Here is a 25,783-nt window from a genome sequence, read left to right as displayed (position 1 = left end):
AAATGTTTAATAGATTGTGATAATTAATATTGATTAGACATGTAGTATGAGGTGGAGAATAAAATGATTGGAAAAATAAAATTTTATCAACTTGTCACAAATGTGGAAAAGATAAAGTTATAATTAATACATTCATTAATGCAAGATAAAGTTGTTAGAAAATATTTGTATTTTTTGTTGAAGAAAATTAATTTTCTCCTCTACCAAAACTAGTATAGACCAATAAAATGGATGGAAAATGCAATTTATAAAATAATGAAAAATTAGAAAAAGATATAGACATTTGAAATCTCATATAATCTTTTAAATTCTTGAATTTGATTGGTTAGTGTTAATTGTCATACTTAGATTGACATGTATAAGTATTCCTAAGTATTCCGGCCTTGATAGGGACTAAATATCTTTAGAGCCTACACATTGCAGCCCTAAGTGGTATTGGTAATTTACCATGGATTTTCATTTTCTAATTATGGAGAATGATTTATATATATTTTTATTTACTCCATGCGTATTTGGATTTTATTCTTGTTCAATTGATATTTTGGCGCCATTTTTCACCGTCTGGTCTCGTTGCTGGAGCATTCCCTCATTGCCCACCTCATTGCATCACCTTCTCAGACAGGGTTAAATAATCAGCAATTATGGAGGATACAGCTTTTATGGAAATTGACGAACAATTTTCTCTCCCCAAATCCAACAAAGGCAAAGAAAAGGTTGTGAACGATGCCCCCGGTAAAAGGAATACTCCCTGGGTTGAAAAATACCGTCCTCAATCCCTCGCAGACGTTGCAGCGCACAAAGATATCATCGAAACAAGTAAGAAGGATATGCAAATGGTGGCTGTTTATGCTTTTCAATTTTGTTTTCTTTGTATGAAAATGCGGTTTTGGGTTTGGAAGGGTTTTTATGGCACGGGTTAATGCCTATGAAACCTTTTTGGATTGCCGTCTTCAATTTTAGGCTTTCAGGAAGCTCACAGTGATTACACTTGGTCCCGTATCTTATCAGTTTCGTGTTCAAGGATGGTTGATATTGACTTAATGCTATAGTCTTTAAAAAAATCATTTAAATTTTTTCCAGAGCTTTTCTAGTTTGGGCATGTTAATAATGATGTGGTTGCGACGATTTAGAAGTTGCTCTCCTGCACTGGTGTTGTAGCGTTGAAGGATGTCAACATTTTTCTTTAGTTATCATGACATTTTAGGGTTTTTTAAAAATGGTTTAAGAATGCTGATATTGGTCTTTCGTTTAAGAGGTTTAAACGTTGTATGATGACAGTCATTCATTTTCATTGGTGGTTTGGTTTTCCCCTCATATTTTAGAGTTTTCAACTGTTTAAGCGCGCTGATATTAATAGAGTTCTGTGGTGATTTTGGATTTTGGTTGCGTCTTTTTCAATTTTTGCTGTTTAACAATTACTGAATCGTTTTGATTACTGTGATGATTTAGAGGTTGGTGTTGTGTTTTAGGTTTTAGAGGGTTTAACGATGCTTTTTGTATTTGAGTTATTGAATTACTAAATTTAGCAAGTTAGAAAAAATTTCAGAAAAAAACTGATTGCGTTTAGCTTACAGATTTTTTTTCCAGTTATTGGCATGGAATGTGAAAGCACTATATTCTTCATGTAGATATAGGCTTTGATCCTATATTTAAAGTATTTGGACATTAATTTTACTTACTGGGGTTATGAGGTGGTTGTATTCTTCTTTAAGGGTTTAGAGTGGTGGCATTATTTTAATTTTTATGTGGCCAATGATGATGAAGTTGATAGGTTGACGAGTGAGAACCGGCTACCTCATCTTCTACTTTATGGCCCACCTGGAACTGGGAAGACATCTACTGTGCTGGCCATGGCACGGAAGCTTTATGGGAGTCAGTACCAGAACATGATACTCGAATTGAATGCCTCTGATGACAGAGGAATTGATGTTGTTCGTATGCAAATTCAAGATTTTGCAAGCACCCAGAGCTTCAGTTTTAGGTAGATCATTTCTCCCACTTCTGCAGCCTTTTTTTATTAGTAGACCACAAAAATAAATGACACACCAGGGTCCTGATTATACATTGTAAGAAGTGAATTAACAAGTAAGCTTGCTCAAGACATTAACACGCCAAAAGTGCAGCAAGATAAAAAATCAAATAAGGACTACGAATTTTTTAAACAGGAAGTTGAGTGGGAAAACTCACTTCTTAATCTATCAGGACCTAATGCTGAATTTTACATTGGAAAAACAATTATCGAAATATATCTAATTAATATAGCTGCTCTTTTCTACAAAGTCAATTTAATTCCAAAATAGGTAGTAAAGCACAAGAATGACCAATAAACTAGACAGAGAACATAGCAGTGTTTGAAACATCCTAAAATTCTTAGAATCACGCCTCCATCATTACAAACTTAGGGAATTGAACAAAAACTCTAGTCAGCTTGGCTCTGGAGTAGAGGCACCCAGATAATTGTGGATGAGGTGCCTTAAGTGAGTTGAGTAGAGCACTGATGAGGATTTCATATAGAATGACTGGGTCTGCTTCAAAAAATTAGCTTGTCTATTTTGATGTCATTGTTGAGTTTTCAAACTATAGAATTTTGTAATTTCTACGCATCAGGGTATGTCTCAAGGAGAAAACCCTCTCTGATTTGCTTCTCTCTCAAAAAATTATATTTTGGTAACCAGAAACCAATTAGAGTTTCCTTATCTATTGTGTCACTTTATGCCATAAAGGCAGATATCTAACTGTCCTTTACTTACACATTATTTCTTGATAGGGATATAATTATGTTGTCACAGGATGGGATGCCCATGCTTATGATGTCCTTCAGATTTTTTTCACACAAACTGTTTATATTGCTCAACAGTACCATACAAATAACTAATAAGGCTGTTTGCATGAGATATCAAGTAAAATTGATGATATTCAAACCAGCCTAGAGATTCATTTCTGTGAATCATGTGGCAGATTACATGTTACTAAATTTATTTCCATGTTAATATTCCTGTAAAAATGGGTCCTTAGTACTTTTCAAAGTATGACATCCACCATCAATGAAATCATAAGGGTTTGAGAAAAACAATTTATTATTATCATTACGATCTCAAATATATGTGCCATTTAGATTATGCTTTACTAAATTTCTGCAATATGCACAATAACAGAAAAAATCTCTTGGGGTAAAATCCTTTTGGGTTTAAAAAAGTAGTTGAGAACATGCAAAAACAAAGTTATAAAAGAGAAAAATCTGCTGTTTTTAAAATTTAAAGCATTTCAATAACATGGAGATAGAGCAAATAAAATTGAGAGTTTAGCTCATGAATTGTAGAATATGGATTTCTGTCATTAATGTATCAATTCACCTATTGCATTGTATTGCGCAATGCAAATTTCATAGTTCATAAAGAATAGCTAGATGCTAATGGTTTTTAAAATTTCAATTTCTATCTATTTCGTACAAAATCAATCTACAAATTGAGTACAAAGTTACAAATATGAGACTTAGCCAATGACTCTTCCTTCTATGGGGATAGCTACATTAAGGGTTGTTGGTCTTCATGACGAATCTCTTGGGTCAGAGTGTCTCCCGAGTTGTTAAACCATTCTTTGATTCTTAATCAACATGTTCAAGGAAGGCGGATCATAGTAACGTGGAAATTGGAAAAAAAATAAAATTGTGTTTAGGGAAAACGTGTTGACAGTTCTAAAAGAGGGTGACAAGCAGTGTTCCACGAAGTTTGGGGACATTTCCCTATGCCAATGGGGAAATGTGTTTTCGGATGGGGCTATGTGGGGCCTATGTTTGGCAATGTCATGACAGCAGGGGGCAGTGGTGTATTACAAAAATAGATAGTTTCTATTATCTCTGTTTAGTATCTAATGGTTATCTATTGTAATCTTCTGTAAATATTAGAATGTTTCTAATCTTTAGTTTTCTGTTTCTAGAATAAAATGCTTCTATTCTTTAGTTAGTTGTAGATAACTGTTAGTTTTCTCTTAGCTAGAATAGAATGTTTCTATTCTTTATGATTGTTTCTTAAGGAAACATCGTTTAGTCTTTTGTATAAATTGATCTCTTGATCACTGTTAATAAGAAGCAAATATTTTCCAATTACTTCATAATATGGTATCAAAGCCAATACTCTAAATTTTTTCGAAAATAATTATAATTTCTTGGTTAAAATTAGCTGCCTTTTATTTTTGAAATTATTACATGCAAATTTGCTTCCAACTCTCTTTATAATCCAACTAGGGTTTCCCTTCTGAGAGATCTGAATTCACCGACTTCTAGTTCAGTTCTGCAACACATTTCTGCCATTTTTTTGGTTTTTTTTGCAGTAGGGCCATTTTTGTTCAAAACCCTAATTTTTTGGGTTCAGAATTTTTGTTGATTCCAAATTGTTGGTAGGTTTTTTGAGAGCTCAATTGGGTTGTCATCAAATTTTTCTGGGTGCCTCAATTTTTTTGCGTAAATTTTTGAGCCAGCCAATCCAGAAATTGACAACATATTCTTTCTGGGTTTTTCGAGCTCTCTTCTAGGTCACCCTTCAAATTTTCTGGGTCTCTACTTTTTGAGGGTTGCATGTACTTACATGTTGTTTGTATGTGTTATTTTACTACGCAAAGTCTCGTGTTTTGCCTCCCTTTAAAAATTTGGTGGGTTTTCATAAAAATTTTCAGATGGGTTTTCATTTTTTTTTCCCTAAATTTTTTTTATGGGTTTCTATACATTTCCCCTTAAAAATTTCTGATTCTGTAATTTGCAAAGTTGTGTGGGATTTCTTTGTGGGTTTGTAATTTATTCCTCAAAAATTATCTGTTGGGTTTTACCGTTTTTCTTAATTAAAAAACCAAGCTTTGTAATGTTGGGTTTTGATTGATTTTTGACCTCAAAAATCATGTTGGGTTTTGATTGTTTTTTCACCACAAAAATCATGTTGGGTTTTGATTATTTTTCGCCTAAAATATCATGGTTTTTTGCGGTTTGTTTTGGAGCATTATGCTCATCTACAAAGTTTTGGAGCATTATCCAGAGTACCACCAGAAGTCTTTGTAGTAGACATCCTTTGCTCCAAATTCATAACGCTTATGGAAGAAAAACATCCAATACAACTATTGCCACAAGTTTGGGCACACGAAGGTTGAATGTCAGAAGCACTTAGTTTCCCTTCCCAAGCAATTTCGTTTGCAACCCATAGGGAACAGTGCAGAGCCCCTTGAGTAGATAGGATTAGCCTTTTATGCTTTTTGATAGCTTCGTGCTCTGAATAGATTAACCATTAAGGGAGGGTATTACAAGAATAGGTAGTTTCTATTATCTCTCTTTAGTATGTAATTGTTATCTATTGTAATCTTTTGTAAATATTAGAATGTTTCTAATATTTAGTTTTTTGTTTCTAGAATAGAATGATTCTATTTTTTAGTTAGCTACAAATAATTGTCAGTTTTCTCTTAGCTAGAATATAATGCTTCTATTATTTACGATTGTTTTTTAAGGAAACATCGCTCAATCTCTTGTATAAATTGATCTCTTGATCATTGTTAATAGTAAGCAAATATTTTCCAATTACTTCATAATATGGGGGAGTGCTGCTGACATAATGACAATACATATAGTACTACTATCAACACTTCAAAAAATTATTGTTAATGATTGTAGCATCGATTGGATAAAGAGACATGTCTCTATGGAGACATGCCTCTTAATATTATATACATATGCATTGAGAAGGTATCTTGAAACACACAAAAATCTATAAGTGCTATTACAAGTTACAACAATGGCAAATTTATTAACCTTAACTTTGTATTGGAGCAACGCTGGGAGGAGATTTGTCATTCCCTACAAATTGGTAGATGATGAAACATTGCTATCTACATATAAGAATTGTTATTATCAATGTATAAGGTAGATAGCGACCAAAAGAGAGGAATACATTAAATAATTACTGGTACGCAGTTGAAGAACAAAAGGCTGCTATGTTGAAAGGGGCATCACAAGTTGGAGTAGGTTGCAAAAGGTTTACAAGCACATGTAAAATGTGGAGTCATGGAATTCTAGAAAAAATTGGAATCAAGAACAAAGCAAGTAAGACCAAATCTGATTTGTAGTGATTGTACTCAGACATAGACACAAGATAAATCGGGTGAAAGAATCAATTTATTTAAAGGGCAGCAGACATGCAAGCAGATATAAGTAGTGATTAAGGCAACGATGACAAATTATTGAGCAAGGATAAATGTTTGACAGTGGTGATATGGTAATGAGTAGAGATTGAGAGAATGTAGGGATGAATTTAGTCAAGCAAAGATACTGATTAAGGATGGCAATTAATATGCTTAATGTGTAGCAATAATGGAAGAGCGATAATTAGAATGCAAATGGGTTACTAACAAGGAACTTGTCTCGTCAAATATCTCCATTCAAAGAGACGTCTCTCTCCAATGAGAGATAGGATATATAAGGAGAAGATTTCATTGGAGGGAGGTATGAAATCGATTATAACAAACACTGGTCCATAAGGGTAGATCAATTCATAAGACACTAGCAATTAGGCATCAAAGTAGCAATATGCAAAAAGGGAAAAGTGGTTATTGATAATACTAAAGAAAGGCCCAAGTTATCATTGGGAAATAATTAAAGATATTGGGTGCAATATCCCATACAACTTGAGTCAGCTATAAAGAGAATAACACGTGGATAGATATAAGATGTGGACAAAGGCATAGGGTTACGAGGAGTTAGAGGCATCAAATACAGAAAAGGAAGTCATCGGTAATAAAACATATATTGACCAACCTAATTACTCCCAAGATGGGTTACCACATGGAGAAGACTGTATGAAGGAAGCAACAGTTAAAGGGCGAGAAAAAAACAAACGAATGGAAGGAAAGGAGATAGTCAGTGTGTTTAAGCTTTCCACATCACCAAGGCATTGTTTCCCAATATTTGTTGGTTAAAACGAATGAAGAAAGAACTTGCTGCCATGGAGCTGATTTGGTGGAACATATCTAGATAAGTTCCAACATTCAAAGGGCGTCTAAGAATCCATCATAGGCAACCTTGTATGAGGAGGTTAGAAAAATTGATATCAGATTCAAAGGGAGTTCGACATTTCATTAAAAGTAGCCTTAGATGAGGAGGTCAAAAGGTTAGTGTTTCTTTGTGAAGAGAAGTTCAAAGTACAATCCCTACGAGAGAAAAATTTGAGGTGAAAACCCTTATTCTTTGATATGGTTCATGGTGGATGTCATGACAACACCACATGAGAGTATACGTGGTGGCTTCATATAAACTTTGATGTCATGTGTGTGATTCCACGATTTCAATGGGCTGGCCCCCTCTGTACATCATGAGGAAGTGGCAAATTCCAAATGATTATCACTTGTATTTCTTAAACTTATTGGAAGGTGACGATCTTACAATAACTTAATCTTCTATTGTGATGGATATCTTCTGATGTCTAAGCAGATCATGATAGATTTTATCTTGCATGGTGGATTAATTTCCTTAAACAAACCATGAATATAATGTTCCTATGGTAAGTATTATTGAGGATATGTGTGCACATACCTTATGAACATTTGAGTACTTGGTGAATATCATGTGACTCGATATTCTGAGATCATTACTCTTGATATCATGAGATGATACCGAAATGGTGATGTAATCTGATCAAAGATAGTCTTCAACATGCCGTGCTTGATATTGTATTGAGGCAATATCTAATTATGTTGTTTATCCTCCCTAGCTAAGAGGGAGTGTTAATGATTGTAGCATCAACTGGATGATTCCAATCGATGAAATCAAATGTTTGAATGACCTATTGGTTTCCAACGCTTGATATCTATCCTTCACGATCATTACCATGGCGCATTATTATTGATGATAATGTGTGTGTGTATGTCATGATTAAGAATGTGATAATAACTTTATATATATATATATATAGTGAGTCACAGAGACATGTCTGTACGGAGACATGCCTCTTAACAACATATTCATAATACATATGCATTGAGAAGGTAACTTGAAACACCCAAAAATCTATAAGCGATATTACAAGTTACAGCAATCGCAAATCTATTAAACCTTAACAATTATTATTAAAGCTGCATAGCATAATGAATAGAGTCTAGTAGTAGAATTCACTGTTCAATAATTTTCAAATGACATGTCAAAGTCTGCTCCAAAAGTTTGCTTTTCTTTTCAAATTTATGTATTAGATGGTATATGGCAAATTTCTTTGCATGATCACTCATAAATTTAATACATTATTAGAAAACAAATAATATTCATGAACAGTTATAACAATACCTTCTTCCATCTCAAATCTGCTACAGATTTTGTTTATCCAATAATGCTGCTGTCTATTTCAGAATATGGTTCTATATGAGATTGATTAATGCAATCAGACCTTAGTTTGATGTCATTGTAATCCACCCATTTGAGGTGAGAGAACAACACTGTATAATGATGTTAAGCTTCAGAAATGAACAGCAAATCATGGACAGGGTGATGCACATTTGGAACTGCAGTTGACCCCTTTTCCTTGTACTCGGACCCTGGTAACTTCACATCCAGCAATGTTTTGAAGCTAGCACTCACTCAGAGCAACCTTTGACACCTTGAATAGATTCCAAACTTCCTAAAAATCGGTGCATACTGAAATTATCAGACTCACCCAGTCCAGGCGCTTCCTGTTAGGTTACAGAAGATCAAATTCTTGGCGTTCACTTTGCATGTGAAATATAATTTTGTTTTGGGTTATAACTTATAAGCTTTAACTTTTAAGTTTTGGGCATTTCTTTAATATTTTTATTATTTATAATCTTTGAAATAAAAAAAACAACTTGCTTAGACTCGAGGTTAAAACTTAAGTTTTTTTTAAAATTATTTTTTAAAACATTTTTAGAAGAAATATCTAGGAGATGTGTGGAAGTTTCTGTGAAAGTTTATTGCTGCGATAGAGATCTTCTACCTCTGACTGTCTTGAGTCGTCTTCATTAGACAATTGCATTGTTGGTGGAGCTGTTTTCATTTCAACATTCCTTCCTTGGTTCAAGCTAGACTCTTGCTATTGCTGTTCAGCCTGTTTCATTTTTTTCTTGTCTTTTTGACAAGCGTCAATAGTTCGTGTCTTGTTACTTCATGTTAAGTATGAGTTTATATATCTCTATGTGTTGGTTTCCTTCTTGTCTTCATACTTGGGTCAAGGAGCTGCTTGATTATCTGTCTATCTTTTGGTTCAATTGTCTGTTGCCGTGTAAGCAATATGTGGCAATGTTTATGCTGAGGACCTGAGGTGTTATCATTCTTCAAATGGTTGACTCTTCCTATTCCGAGAATCATTGACGATCAATGTTGCTAAAATTTAAGGCTGCACTTAATGTGTATTATGTGCAAGGTTTTGTAACTGCCGGTCTTTGGATATTCCTAAAAACATTTTAATTTGGTTATTCCATCTTGTATATATGCCATATGGAATAAGATTATTGTGCGTGCTATGTTGGAATTTACGGTGAACTTAAAGACAGTGATATACATTCCATTTGCAACGTTACTCTCAGTGGTGTGTTTGTGTGTCTTGTGCTATCGAGAACTGCCTGATTAAGTGCTTTTGGATATGTGCAAGTTTAATGTGTGAGATGCTGGGCTGCCTGTGTATTGAGAGCAGCGTGATATTGTCCTTGAAAGTTGTGAGTCAGAGACAGATTATAGTTCAACAGATGACTTGGCGTTATGTCTGAGGTGGCCCATATCTTGTATTGCATGGTTATGTCGTCTTCTTTATGGTCCGTGTTTAATGATAATGAAATGGTGCCCTCTTTCGTATTCCACAAAGAGGAGACTATTCAGTTCTTGAAGTGTATTGGTTGCATAATCTAAGGAATTTATTATCGTGCATTTGATCATTCTGGTGATGGAAGAGTACTTTGATATGCTGTTCTAGTGATTCATGTATTTTCAAGACTATTTTCTATCTACTGCAGTGTGTGCTTCTTTTGCTTAAGAATTGTTCTGATTACGCATGGGTATGGTCATTGATTGTAAAAGAAAAAGACACATTCTTGTTGCAGAAGTATCTGTGAAATACCTACAGTTTGATATTTTATATTTATATAGCTAAAGTGATCATACTGAAGAAGAACCTATTGATTGATTGATAAATTTATCAATCATAAGTATGAAAATATTGTAATTGTTTTGAACATATTAAAGGAATTATTTTTAGGGTGTGGCTGGGTTTTTCCCTCGAGGAGGGTTTTCCCAGGATAATATTTGTGTCATCTGTTATTGTAATTCTGATAATTTTATTCTGGTTCAAAACTTAACATGGTATTAGAGCCAGGTTAAAGTAAAGATCCAGAACCAGAATAGGTCAATTGGATTATAGAAGAATTGTGATGGCTAATGGGAGTTGAATATGAATTCGAAGAGTGCTAGCCTGATTTGGATCAATCTGAACATCTGTGTTTAGGACTGTTGTTAATAGGTATGCAGTCAAGTTTAGCCCCTTTTTGAAGAATTGTTTGGCTTTGAAACACTCCAGAAGTTTCGTATTATCAGCAATGGTTGGCAGCATGTCCTGGATCTTACATCCAGTGAAATCAGTGAATTTTGTGCCTTTGTTTTGACAAATGGGTTGTTTGATTGTTCATGATCTAATTTCAATAATTATCTAGTTGGTTTGGTCAGTGGCGATGGTTTTGTCAAAATTGGGACTTGGCATGCCCTCCTGCTGCAAATCCAGTTGGTAGTTTGGAAGATTATGCTTCTGAGGTTTACTCTATTGATTGAAATATTGTTAGTTAAGATAGTTTCTTTTGTGGGTTTTGGGATGATTTGATTTGACTCTGGACGATTGATAGACCTCAGTCTTTGCATTTATTTAGAAATCATTCTTATTGTATCTTTGCATCAGTTTGAATCCCAAATCATGCTGTTGTTGTTCTCTTTGGCTTCAAGAGATTTGTAATGTCCTCTTTTTGGGACATTAACAAATTAAGGACATGTTCATATAATATTAAGTTGACTTATGAGAACATAATATAAATAACCAAAAAAGGGTCAATTAGTATTATAAGGTGGGCTGAAGTGACAAAAGGGAGAATAAGGCGGAAAGACAGAAAGCAGCTGAAGAGTTACTGTTGAGGATTAAAAGAGGGAGTCTTATTCATTTTCAGCAAAGCTTGGATCTGAGACTTATTTTTTGGTTTCTCTTTGGAGAACTTTGGGAAGCCGCTAGCTTTCTCTGGTTCAGGATTTTGAGGACGGAAACCTTCGCGCTGTTCTTGGGTGGATTGATGTAGGTCTGATTCATCTTGTGGTGGATTCACATTAGAATTCACATTTGGGATTATAGGTGCATGTTGTATTTTCTGTCCAATCTGAGTGTGTAACTGTATTTAAGATTTGATTTGATATTTGATTATTGTATTGCTGATGTATAATGCAATAATGTATTTTGAGGTATTTAATGAACATTGCTAGTTTAATCTGTTGGTTTATTTGCAAAGATATATATGTTATATTCTGAAAATTATTTGAAAGTAATTTGGGGAAAATATCCTACCTGGAATATTGCAGTGGCATCAGAGCTAAAAATCCTACCATCTTGTGGTGTTTGTTGAGAATCAATTTCATAAATGAATTTACCCGAAAAGTTTTACCAGAGAAAAAATAATATTTATGTGAAAGTTGTAATGCCATGAGGAACATTTCATCACAAGTTTGAACGGTTCATAATATGGATGTTTTTGTAAGGTGGAAAATAATAGTATTACATTCAACTTTTGTGGCTATGCTGAGTGATTTATTATTTGCTTCGAGCCTATTGGAAAAGGCTGCTGGTAATTCTTTGGAAAGGAATACTTGGTGAGTGCAGCAAGAATTACATGGTCGATATTGTAGCAGACGTGAATTGCTGTGAGAAATGAGAAAAATGAATCACGGGGAGACTATTACTCATTGCCATGAATATTAGGGGGCATAGTTTGTGGTTATAAAGCTTCGATAGGGCCTAAGAAAGATCTGTAATTCAAGGATTCTCACCGATTTTTTTCTGGTGTTGGATGCATATGCTAAGTTGTTGAGTTGCTGCCAAAATTAATTGGTGAAAATAATGTCTGACCATTGCCTTTCAAACAAATATTCTATCAAGTGCTATGTGTGGGCCAATAAAACTGGGCGTAATCGATTTAATGCAGGTCTGCAGATGTTTAGTTGGTTTGTGCATTTCATAGTCAGAGTTTATTGGATTTAACAATGTTCATAAGGTGTGAAAACAATGTTTTTTCAGTAGAGACACCCCGTGAATTGTTAGGGGAACCCACACGACACTCTAGGAGTCGAATGAAACAATTTTAGGAGTTAAATAAGTTCTGCATTCAACATCCATCGGAACTGATATAATTGGCGGATAGCAGAGAGACCAAATATTCAGGAGCTTCTTGTAACATTGCCACACAATATATTGGAAAGACTAGTTGCTTGGAACCAAAATTGCAGAAATTCTAGTCTTCTGAGATAACATTTTTTCAGATGAATAACATCTACAGGTACATCCATGTACGGATGTAACACTCCTGGCAGAAGTATTTGATGGGTAGTGTGAAATCAATTGGTAACACTTCGAGCATTCTTCGAAATCCATCATTCCTTCATCGCATGTCTCAGTTCTTTTTTATCAACAAAGATTAATGTGGTAATCATCACTGGTGGAAATGCCAAATGATTTGTTTCAACGAAGAGGTGTGAATAATTTGAATTGAATGTTATTGTAGTCGGGACTCTTCAGAGAATATGTGATATTATTAGTGAGCATTTTGGATGATTCAACGCCAAATATTAGGAATTGTATTGTTGCAAGTATATTCAGGATCAAGTGTGATTATCCCATGTAAAGATTAGAGGCACACATAGTTTGAAAGCCATAGAGGTGTTACACTTATCATTCAGGAACAAGTCTGTTTGGAGGATACTGAAGAAGAAATAAGTTATGCGATAAGGGTAAGACACACGTTAATCATTCGTTGAATATGTTGCTCAATATCCTTTGAAGATATATGGGCGTTTGGTTAGCTACCTGCTTATGTCGTATTCCTTACCGAGCAGTTTGAGGGTAAACAACTATATCTTGGTTGGATGTTACAGTTGTGGAATTCTGCAATGTCAAAGTCAAAGTGCCAGGTCACCGTTTGAAGGATACTCAAAACAGAGTGCCTGAAGTATTAAGCCAATATATATATATATTTTTGGGCTAATTCACCATTCTGGGGAGAATCTCTTTGAACAGTGTGAAATAGGGGCCGACATCTGCAGTGGAGCCGATTCTGTGATTGCAGGAGTGTCGTTACATTTTTAGCCATAACAGTTACTGGAAAAATCTTTTCGTTGGGAGCATATTGTTGGAAATTCCCAATGACAAACACCTATAGGAGTTTGAATTGGACGGAATGCCAACCTGCATCTGACTCAAGTCTAAGTTGATTTCAGATGTTCATATGTTTTGTCCAAGTAATTACGTGAAATCACAATTGTCCCAAATATATGCTTTGAAGGGGATACTATTGGCTTTTTAGTGTGCCGAAGGGAGTCGAGCTTGGTTAACTGAAAATATTGAAAGAATGATAACTTTGTGGCCATGGCAGTCGGATTTTTGCTAGCATAAAACATTGAAAGTAGTAGCCATTGCAGCAAATTTTGGAAAAAATAGAATATGCTCCTGAATATATTATATGAACTTGACCTTTTGTGCAGCGATTAGAATTGCAACCACAGACATTATTTACCTCCTGAGCAGAGGTTCGATAACATCCATGAAGCACTTGATGAGATAGGTTTGACAGTTGCTTTCATGACTGGGAATTAGTAACAGATTTGAAGCTTCTCTCCTAGACATTCATTTTTAGAGTTGGGAGGTGTCTAAAGGTTGAGTAAGGGTGTTTGTTTTTGATGGTCAGGATAATCTAAAAATTGCAACTATGAACAACAGTCCCGCAAGATTTATATCAATTGTATAGGCATGTATAAGATTTTTTTCCAATAGAGTCCTTAAGGCTATAACAACCCCAAACTGCATCAGCTTGATGTTAAATTTACCACCGTGAAGGAACTGGCTTTGGAACAGATTCAGCTGTTCAAGCAATACATTTTTATGTTCTGTGTACATTATATAACCTTGGATGGTGAGCTATTGCAGATTTGTTTGAAACTGAAAGATTGAGTCATCATACATGCGAATTGTTTGACGAATTTTCTCTGAGATAAAGCAGCAGTCAAAAGTGCATAATTTTGGTTGCATCAGATTGACAAATTTCCAAAATGGCATCAAATAACAATTTGACTCGAGAACTTTATGAAACAGGTAACAAGTTAGGGTCAGAATCACAAACAGGGGAACATATTCTCAACATGTTGATCAAATTAGAAGGATGTTTGTCTGTGATAGAACAATCACTTTCTGATTTGTTACAGATTGCTCTTGTGCCTACGGTAACTGAATTGAAACAACTCAAGTAGCTGAAGCATTCAGATGGCCAGATAAGGCTGCTCGTTATCTTTTGTTTGATGGAGGTTACAAGGATTTTAGTACCCCAAGAACCTTACGAGGAAGACATAATGAAAGAGGTACTTAAGTTGATCATTGATAGTTTTCAAAATTTTGGAGACCTCAACAATTGTCATTTCCCTAGACGGGCTGCTATACTAAAAACATTTGCAGAAATCAGATTATGCAATCTGATGCTTGACTTGGGATTGTATGATTTAATACATACCATGTTTAAATATCTATTAGGTACAATAAGAGAAGAACAGAATGCAGATGTTATTGCAGCCATGAAAAGCATTATGGTTGTTACAATTAATGAGAGTGATGCTCATTTCCAACCACTTCTACAAATGTTGTTATCAAGTTCCAATAGAGAACAAATAGCTTCACAACCTGCTTATAAGTTAGTCAACAAGGTGCTCAAACAATGTGAACTGAAAATTGAGTAGTACAGACACCAATGGGCTAAAGAAGTACTGAAGGCAAGGGAATTACAGGTTGTAGAATCTCAGAATACGAGCAAGAACTACATATGGAAAGAGCAGATTTGTTTTACTTGTAAGCATTTTTGGTCACTTGGTCACATTTGTGGTGGGGATAACAAGCAGGAAAAGATAGCTCAAGAAGTGCACATCAGCATTGAGAAAGTTGAAGATTCGTTAGTTCAGCCCCAACATAATGAAGACCATGAGAAGGAACTCGCTAAGGTTAGTGGTAAGGGTTATTCTAGCATCTTAATTGATGAGTTGGAGGTTATTATTGACAAAGATTATGGTGATCAAAAGGCGAGAAGAGAGTCTTTCCATGAGGACGAAGTATGTGAAGACAATGACATGATAATTGATGGGACAATACATATGAAGATAGAAGGAAACTGAAAATGATACAGCTAAGATTGTATTATTCAAAATCTAGAGCAAAATGATGTTACTAAAGGGGCTGATTTGAAGAACCAATCAGAAATCCCATTTCAGGCTGATGATTTTGGAGCATATAATTTGGAGGATAAGATGAAAGTTTCAAATGATATGACCATTGCAGCCTTAGTTCATTTTGACACAACATATAAAAACATTGAAGAAACCATGTGGGCAGTTAAAGGTGTTGAAAGGGAGAAGGGAATAACGAGTGAAACCAATAGTGCATACCTCCATACTCTTAAAGGGGCATTAGAAAGAATGAAATCCGACTACTGGAAGTTGCTCAAAGATAGGGATATAGCTTTCAACCATGCTGAAGATAAAGAGAAGGAGATAAATGAGTTATGTCTTCAACTATGTAGGACACATTACTCCTTATATCACGCTGAAAATCAGAATTCTATTGCAACCATTCACGAGGAAGATGAACAAAAAGGTAGAACTATGGAGATGGCACAAATTGTTGAAGGAATCAATACCATTTGTGGGCATGAAAACCAGAACAATGTTTCCACCATTCCCCATCTTAATGAGACACGCTTTCCTAATGAAGACTATGAGGACCATCAAGAAGTCAAATACATAGGTTCTGATTTTTACAGCAGCAGTAACCTAATCTCACCATATCATGAGGTAGAAGATGAATCAAGTGACTTTACTTCAAAAACTATGTGTGGAGGTGATCAGTTTATTGATGGAGTTGTTGATTCTAGTGATGATACTTGTTGTGAACTTGAAACAGAATTGTCTTCAATGCATACCGAAGGCTTATATAGTCCAACTAGAGGTTTGATTACCGAGTTGGACTGATATAGGAGTTGTTAATCTATTGGTTGGTGATTTTTCCTTCATCCATGCTACAGTTATTAGCAGTTGCCCTGCTTGGTCTGCTGTTATATTTTCAGATTTGGTTCAACTTTTGGAAGGTAGTGAGTTGCAAATTGATTCCCTTGAGGCACATACCTCATGAGATGATACAAAGGCAAAATGATAACATGGGTACCATTTCTTTTCTTGATGCATATTATAGCAGCGACGTGTGGGGGTCTTATGAGTTGGATTTCCTTCATATTGGAGATGTTTTTGGTTTTGGTGGGATGATCTGTTTGCCCAGTTAGTTGATTCAAGATGATGACAGGTTGATAGACAATTGTCTGAGGCACGGCTAGAGCCTGTGAGGCGACTCTTCATGACGTCCGTAAGACAACTCCAGTGACCTTTTTGCACGTTGGATTTCTTCAATCCTCTACACCTAGGACACATCCCTCTTCTTAGTAGCTAAACATGGATGTAATTAATTATCTTATTGAAATTTGAGTTGTGGTTTTTATTTTGTTGTTCGAAGACGACTTTTCTTTTGGGGTGGGATGATGTTGTCGGTAAATTCTATATTGTAGCCGACGGGTATAATTGTATCTGAAAGAGCGTGTGACGATTGAGTCACCCCTTTGGGAAAGTATATGTACACCGTCCAGAAGGGACTTTGGAACATCATCGTCATAATCATACTGTAAGCATAGGAGTGCATGTTGCGTATATGAATAAAGTATCTGCTTTGTGTTATATCTTACTGTACTACATGCGATAAGTATCCTTTTACCTTGTGCAGTAAACAACTACTATTTCTACACCTAGGATCGTGATGATAGTCTGATTTGGGATCTAGGTGATAACATGATACATGTTTTGCGTTTTGAGGATTACCTTGATATACTACATAGTTTGAGATTTGATACAATTATAATAAGAGTCGCACAACCTACAAATGTATTGGTATTTCACAGATTGACATGTGATCCAGGGATCATAGTGATAGATGGGTTGCATCCTTATTGTTGGTTCTGTAGTTTGGCACATCCTGATTACATAATTACTAGTATGAGTGATGGAGCAGCTTGTAGATGGACATGTGATCCTGGTATTGGATTATGGACTAATGATTGCTTGAGGGCAACCAATCTCGAGGTGGGAGTACTGTAATGCCCCCCTTTTGGGACATTAAGAAATTAAGGACATGCTCATGTAATATTAAGCTGACTTATGAGAACATAATATAAATAATAAAAAAGGGGCCAATTAATATTATAAGGTGTTCCAAAGTGACAAAAGGGAGAATAAGATGAAAAGACACAAAGCAACTGAAGAGTTACTGCTGAGGATTAAGAGAGGGAGTCTCATTCATTTTCAGCAATGTTTGGATTTGAGACTTATTCTTTGATTTCTCTTTGGAGAACTTTGGGAAGCCACTAGCTTTTTTTGGTTGAGGATTTTGAGGACGGAAACCTTTGGGCTCTTCTTGGGTGGTTGGACGTAGCCTGATTTATCTTGTGGTGGATTCACATCAGGATTCACATTTGGGATTATGGGTGCATGTTGTACTTTCTCTCCAATCTGACTGTTTAACTGTATTTAAGATTGGATTTGATATTTGGTTATTGTATTGCTGATGTATAATACAATAATGTATTTTGAAGTATTTAATGAACATTTACTGGACATTATTGGTTCAATCCGTTGGTTTATTTGCAAAGAGATATATGTTATTTTCTGTAAATAATTTGAAAGTAATCTGGGGAGAATATCCTACCTGGGATATGACGAGATTGCACTACGAAGTTTTGGGACGTGAGAGAACCCAAATCAACAGTCATAATTCCAGCTCATGATCATGATCAAATACAATGATTGTATGCTGTTTCCTGGGCCTGTTGATAAATTGTCAAAGGAGTGGTTCTTCAAGCTTTGTAAAAAGATGTCGTTAGGTAGGCCTCTGATGAAGATCAAACCCTAATTTGTATTGAGATTCATGGGCTGGCAGTTCAAGGAGCCCGTTTGACCCTTTCTAGTGTCTCCCATGCATGGATATCATTAATCTTTCCTTCTTCAATTGTGTTATCTTCATTTCTGATAAACAGTCAGGAGTGAGTTATACTCAGGGTTGTTCTTCTATCAGCAATAGCTGATTGTTTAAGGCATGAACTCTTGCTGGCACATATTTCCTGATTCTTAAAAATTTTTGTTACCAGACTGTATTTTCATGGATGGGAAGTGTGCAATTCCAGACAGGTGTTTTACTGTGGGTGTTCAATCTCAGCTATTGAGGCATTTTATGCAACCTTGCCCAAAGCTTCTATTTGGATATCATCAGGGAGGATGCTGACCTTCTGCTCTATGTTTCATGTTTGGCATTCATGTCAATGAGGATAATAGCTGTGTTGGTGTTTGAATTTTTACTTCTCTGTTTGCACTATAACTGTGTGATGGTGAAAGAACAATTGATGGATTGTGAGGAAGCTTAGGAAATAAAAGATAAGTATTTGATTATTGATAATGAATTTTATGTAGTTAATGTAAATTCATGTTATATCACTAAGACTAGTGTATCATATATGCAATAAGTATTGTCTTGTAATATTTCTCTTAAGAATAGTTTGACTCTATGAACTATGCCTAATCCCTCTAAAACTGTTTCTGGATGGATTGAAAAACAAACATGGAGACCTACTCATAATTATGGGACTTTTTTCTGTGGACTTTTGCGAAGGATCAACCTTACCGTGGGATGGTGATGAGAAGATTGGAATCTTTGCAGGTTGCTGCTACAGACATATTAGTTATGTTTCAGATTTTAAAGTGACCAATATTAGTTACAGAGACTGAATTATCATTTTTTCAGAAGTGTCTTCTCAGTCATCATAGTTGGAAGTTCGCTTTCTATCATGAGAGGACACGAGCCATTGTTTTTTGTAAAGGTTATCTTCATTATTGAGCCTGCAGCAAGGGTGCACTAAGCTTATTTAGCTATCAATCTGAGATCAAGAGTGCATAAGGATTATGAGAGATTGCACTCAAGGGAGGTAGAACCTGATGCAGCCTATGAGGAAGTTCTGCAGGTTGAAGAATGAAGACTGACTGTCTTGTGGCTGATTTCTTCTAAGAGGAGGGTATGTCACTCAAAGGAGCTTCTTTGCCAATCTCTGAGGCAGCAGAGATAAAGAAGGAGCTTTGTGAAGAAGTCTTTATGTCAGCTAAGAGGGGTTGCAGTGTTGTAAGGCTAGCTTGTAAATTCAAACGATTCAACTGCAAGAGCAAAATTGCAAGTCAGTTTGAATTTGACATTTGGTAGCTCCACAAGCTTTTAGTATATTGTGATTTGGGGTGTGGTCAAGGAGGACAATTCTTCAAAAGTTTCAAAGGCATGTCTGTAATCATTCCTCTAAGGCAAGCATTGCAGATAACCTTGAACAAGGAAGTCAAGAGGTTGATGCAAGTGGTTAAAGATTCAGAGGGAGCTTGAGCAGCAGAGGGAGAGTGTAAAATCCTTTTGCTGAGGCTCAACAAGCTCATGTAGCAGTGTGACTGCTAAAGCTTCTTGTTTGGTCAACATTGGATTCAGCTGTATTGTTTTTTGTGATAATCAAAGCAGTGAGGATGCTTCCCCTGCTGATAGGGAGTCCGACTATTTGTCATAGGCAAGCTTGGACGAGAAAGTCATAAAGTTGAGAGAGAGCCACTTCATCATGAAGTATTGTCAACGAGTTCTTCTTTGCGAGAGAAGTTCAAGGTGAAATCCCTTGTTAATGAGTTCTTCTTGATGAGGGAAGTTTGAGGTGAAATCCCTCATTCCACCCTCTATGAGTAGGCATGGTGGCAATGTGTTCTTCTCTGGGAGAAGTTTGAGGTGAAAGCCCTCGTTCAAACCTTTGCGAATAGGTATGGTGGAAATGCCTCCTATGGGAGAAGTCTAAGGTGAAAATCCTCGTTCCACCCTATGCAAATAAGTATGGTGGATTCACCCTCTGTGAGTAGGCATGGTGAAAGTCATGTGTGTGACTCCATGACTTCATTTGTTGTTTCTTTATTTTGTTTCTTTATTTCACCCTCTAGGAGTAGCTATAGTGAATATTGTTGTGTTTAGATAACAATTTTTATTGAGATAATCTATGATGAGATTCTTTTGTTGACATTCCTTTTGGTTGCAGCTATGTGCACCTATCACTAGATGACACTTTGAAGATCTCTCTCTTGCTTTGAGGGAGTATTAAAGTTGATAGTGGGGATAGAGATCTTCTACCTCTATGAGTGTTGAGTCTTCTTCAATAGATAATTGCATTGTTGTTGGAGCTGTTTTCATTTCAACATTCCTTCCTTGTTTCGAGCTAGACTCTTGCTAATGCCGCTTAGCCTCTTTCTTCTAGTCCTTTTGACAAGGTTCGTGTCTTGTTACTTCATGTTAAAGTATGAATTATATTTCCCTATGTGTTGATTTCCTTCTCGTCTTCATGCTTGGGTCAAGGAGCTGCTTGATTAGCTGTCTATCTTTTGGTTCAATTACTTGTTGCTGTGTAAGCAATAGGTGGCAATGTTTATGCTGGGGTGCTATCATTCTTCAAATAGTCAACTCTTACTTTTCCTAGAATCATTGAAGGTCGATGATACTAACATTTAAGGCAACGTTTAATATGTATTATTGTGAGCATGAATGCTGATGATATTCCTATGGGGGAGTATCTTAGCATTGTTGGAGAGATTTTACAATGCTCATATGTTGCATTCATGACAATTTTTGTCATTGATTTCAACATACATGTCATTGTGTAGAAGATTGATAGAGCAACAGATAGCGATTGAGGTCACGCAATTAGAGGATTAAAAATGAGGTTATGCACACTTAATTGGATGTTTTATAGAGTGTCCAGATGATGTGGCTAAGAGCGCATGCGGAAACATGAAGCCAATTAATAATTATTCAAGATTTATTGAAGACAATGTTCAAACAGAGTTCCTAACAACCGATTATTGATGTTTTGATTATATCTCCCAATAGAGATAAAATTTGATTACGCGCAGTTGTACAGATGTAGAAGACATGACAAAGATGCAATGGTCAAATGCACACATCTCGATGTTGCACGTGTGAAGAGTTGTGAAGGCTGTGAGTCGATAGTATTATGAAATTGTGAAAAGATGTAAAGTTGTAATGTAATGCGTATTGTATTATCTTAATGTGGTCCTATATTGTAATTATAAATTGAGATAGCCTCAAGGCTGAATTAGTAATTAGTTCGAGGACTTGGTATAAAGGAAAGTTGTTTTCCTTGTAGCAAGTGTGCGATTTAAAAAGTATGAATGTGTGATGCAAGTATGAGAATTTGGATGTGAGATGTAGTGAACTTGATATTGAATATTTGTTGATGATAGAAGTGTTTGGCGTGGATAAGACACGACGAGCTAATAGAGAGACTGTATTTGGCAAAGAGGTTGCTTGGACAATTGTTTATTTGTATTATTTTGTGAAGGATAGTACGATGACCAATTGGACAGTGAGTGCTGCGGTCTTTCCCTTGAAGCTATTTGGACAATGGGTCCTTTTGCCTTCCACAACTTCTAACAGGGTTGGATCTCCTCATAGGGATTCAAATTCTCGTAACAGGGACTGATATATCAAGACTGTGGAGTATCCAACCTTGACCTCTTGGCTTCAAGTGGCAGGAGATCTTGCCTATCCAGCATGAGGTGGGCTACTTAGAAGGGGGATACATATTTGCCCTTTAATCGTAACTCACAATAATGTGCCCTAAATTCACCAAAATTAAGCCCAAGAAGTTGGAGCATCCAGATGCAACTTCTTGGCTCCAAGTGGTAGGAGCTTGTCTATCTAGCATGAGGTGGGCTACTTAGAAGGGGTCCTCATTGAGGTCCTCTCTAATCTTTACACTGTGGCTTATAGGAGATTTCAATAAGTAAGTTACGGTATGGATTAATTGCTATCAGTTTGATAAATGATATCTATATTATACATGCAATCACAAAATATTAGTAGACTATTATATATTTAATCTTAAAATTATCTTGAATACCACAAAAGAATAATCTCTGATATATATGTGTGTGTGTGTGTGTTTGATTTCTAATGTCTTGTAACAATCTAAGTGTTGATTCTCATTGGTTTGATACCTTTCTTCAATCAATGCCCTTCCTTAACTATTCTTCACTTCTTGTTGAAAGTTTGTGTCTCTTTTGGTGGTTGCTTGATCTTCAAGAGCGATGTCTCTTCCAAAATCCCTTCTATCCCAAAAAATTTGCTGTTAAACATATTTTATCTCTGGGTTAAGGAATTGCTTCAGCAAATAGCATTCCACTAGTCTCTTGTATATGCACCTTATCTCATGGCATGGGAATATATTGATCAATTTGATGGGATAGAATCCTCTTCCCCCTGTTCTGTCTGGTCGTGTATTGAAGATTATCGTGAAGTTTTAAATAAGATAATTTTCTTGTTTTAACTGTGACCGGGGCATGACAATTGAACTGACATTATATATGCACTAAAACCACAAAAACTCGTAATCACATCACATCACATATAACCCTTTGTAATATTTTTGTGGGCACCTTGATTTGTTTATGAACAAAGCTGTTGTCACCAATCCTCTTCACACCTTGACATTTAACTAAACAAATTGCGTTTGTTTCATTAATTGCCCCAATTTGTCCTCTAGCTTTTATTTATTCAACTAACTAATCACCTCTTCTTTTTGTATTAATTAAATCAAGTGTATTTATTCAATTGATCAATCATACCTTTAATGTTCAACCATATATAAATAGATCCAATAGTTTATTCAATTCATTCTGCATAGATTAAAGAAATAAGATCTATTTATTTATTTGTACTTTTTTCTCACATCATTAGTACACTAAAATGGGTTATTTAATCTAGCTAATCATTTGTGCAAGTCAAAGTATGATTAATCAAGACAAATCTTGTTTAAGTCTCTGAAATGCATGTGTCCAAAAAAGGATTTCGTATTAATTTGACCCATGCTTTCCACTTCTCTGATAAATCCTTTCATGAAATCTCATCCATTCATTTTATCAAGAAGATCTTGACATTTTACATAAATCAATAGAAGAGTTTTTGGTTTTCCAAAAAGATCCTTTTTGTTCTCCATCTTTTTTAGAAAGATTCATATTTCAATTCTACATGAATCATGAACTATTTGTGTGCATTAATTGCAAGGTGCCACTTGGAGGCCTTTTATGAGTTTAAATCTCTCAATTAACCCCAACCCTTGATGTCCCAAAATCAATCCCATCTATTAATCAGTCACGCCCAAATTCCACAAATAGCCTCTCATGTGAGCAATTTCCAAGGATATCTCATGAAGGGAAGGTTATGCTGCTAATGTGAGCACCTACATTACATCATTTTCCTATCCACATTTGTTAGCAAATCCATGCTCTTAGCGTTCAATAAGAGGCCTTTGAGAGGCTTGTTTGGAGTCTTTCATTTTGGTTATACTTAAGTTTTAAGCTCAAGTGAAGGTGATAATTGTGTACAAGGTAAATGTTTAAGTATGTGAGAGGTTTGTTTGGAGTCTTTCCTATTGGCTTTACTAGATTTATCATAATCCCTCAAAAAATTAGCAATTCAAGCATAAAGATACTAAGAATTGTGAAAAATTTACTCAAAGTTGATTTTCTACACAGTCCAACATTCCTCAATTATTACAGTAATGAAAAATCATCCTCATATGCAATTGATTTATAACACTCTTTGATGCAGATACTCAGTTTTGATGCACTCTGAACAAAAGGATGTGTGAAGGCTTGCTTTTAGCTTTTCCAATTGCACATTACAATATATTTGTAATGTATCAGTTTCTTTGTTTTGTTTCAATAATTAAATTGGTACAATATGATATTGGGTTATAGAATCTGTAGCAAAAATGTGCAATCTTGGCATGATTGTGGATGTTCTCCATATATATATATACACATGTCTATTCTGCTTTTCAGTATTATGGGACAAATTTATTATTTGAATTCATTTTATCATCCTAGATGCTTGGAATTGAACTCTGGTAATGCTAAGGATGTAGCTTTTAAACAGTTATAATGATTCTATTGCACTTACATGCTCTTTTGGAGGGTAAGCAATCATCATGGTTTTATCCTAAAGTTATTGATGCTTGGATGTGAGCTTTGGGAAAGCTGAAGGCTATAACCAGTATTATTTTACTCTTTAGTTGCATTTATTTTTTGAGTGTGGATAAATCATCAGATTCACACTGTTTTTACCTATTACTTGCTGGAAAAGTATCTTTCTTGTAGCATCTGGCATGTAATTTTAGCTGAAATATGTGATGCTCACTGTACTGCCATTTGGTTTGTTATGATATTTGATGCTTTTGTCTTCTTTGGGTTTCTCTCCTGCCAAATAATAGTTGTATGTTCTTATTACTGTGCCAGTTGTGATCTTGCTCTATAGCTGGATGTGTTCACATTCACTTTTTCAACCACAAGACTAAAGAGGTCATTTAGAGTGATACAGTAACTCGAGCAGCTTTTTAGCTTCTTCAATTTCCTTGCAAAGAACTATGATACTGAAGCTTTTTTAATATATTGAGCTATTTCGTTCTGCTTAACATAAACAATTTTTTAGGCAATTGGTGATCTCAAAGCTACAATATATGGTTTGCATGTGGACCATAATGGTTTTTAATTTTCATTGAATAACTATAGGATGTTTCATGAGACCTGCGCCGGAGCTAGACATTATATTTCTGCAGTGCAACATATCTGTAATCTGCAGTTACTACTTACAGCCTCAATGCTATTGGTACAACTTTGTTGGTTATTCAGTCTTTAGAAGGTTATTCAATAGATTGAGTACTCTTGATTTTGTTAGCCCAAATATTTATGATATTGTTTGCTTACTTGATTTGTGTTTGTTGTCCACAAGCACAAAGATTCCTTATTACTTCAAAGTTGGCATGTCAACTGATTGACACATCTATGATTGTCAAAGGCACTGCGTTTGATCATAACATTGCAATTAATCGTGGTCTCATTATTGTGACTTCTTGTTTGTAGTGGAAAGTCAAATGTGAAGCTAGTCTTATTGGATGAGGCAGATGCAATGACAAAAGATGCTCAGTTTTCCTTGCGCAGGAGTAAGTATTTGCTTGTGTTAAGACCTTTATTTATTTCTTTGTCTGAGCAAAGTAGTAGATAGAGTCATTGGAGTGTGCTATGGATCAGTTTTTGTGGATAGAATTTGATTTGATATTCACTTTTCAAATATGTTGTGTCCTAGGACAGTTATAGAGAAGTACACCAAGAGCACAAGGTTTGCTCTCATATGTAATTATGTGCATAAGATCATTCCAGCATTACAATCGAGGTGCACACGATTTCGTTTTGCTCCTCTTGATGCTGCAAATGTTACACAAAGACTTCAACATATCATAAATGCAGAACAGTGAGTTCTCTTTTAATTGTTTTATTCTTAAATGGAAATCCTCATTATGT

The 25,783-nt window shown here is 35.4% G+C and overlaps 1 protein-coding gene and 1 pseudogene across 1 annotated transcript in view; both read left to right on the top strand.

Annotated features, from left to right (window-relative positions):
- The first annotated feature begins 479 nt into the window (after window positions 1–479).
- The window catches only part of RFC3 (replication factor C subunit 3), a 51,124-nt gene continuing 25,820 nt past the window's right edge, over window positions 480–25,783 (top strand). Inside the window, exons 1-4 of the mRNA XM_089798957.1 lie at window positions 480–816; window positions 1,765–1,981; window positions 25,346–25,425; window positions 25,574–25,733. Of these exons, the coding sequence (XP_089655083.1) occupies window positions 642–816; window positions 1,765–1,981; window positions 25,346–25,425; window positions 25,574–25,733 (632 nt within the window). The 5' untranslated portion in view covers window positions 480–641. The remainder of the gene's footprint in view (window positions 817–1,764; window positions 1,982–25,345; window positions 25,426–25,573; window positions 25,734–25,783) is intronic.
- On the top strand, window positions 10,459–18,151 carry LOC149537554 (uncharacterized; annotated as a pseudogene).

Source organism: Cupressus sempervirens, chromosome 9 (assembly GCF_028749045.1).
Source record: "Cupressus sempervirens isolate cs-2001-9-10 chromosome 9, ASM2874904v1, whole genome shotgun sequence".
NCBI classification, from domain to species: Eukaryota; Viridiplantae; Streptophyta; class Pinopsida; order Cupressales; family Cupressaceae; genus Cupressus; species Cupressus sempervirens.
Note: the sequence above shows the minus strand (reverse complement) of the source record. Positions and strands in the feature narration are given on the sequence as shown.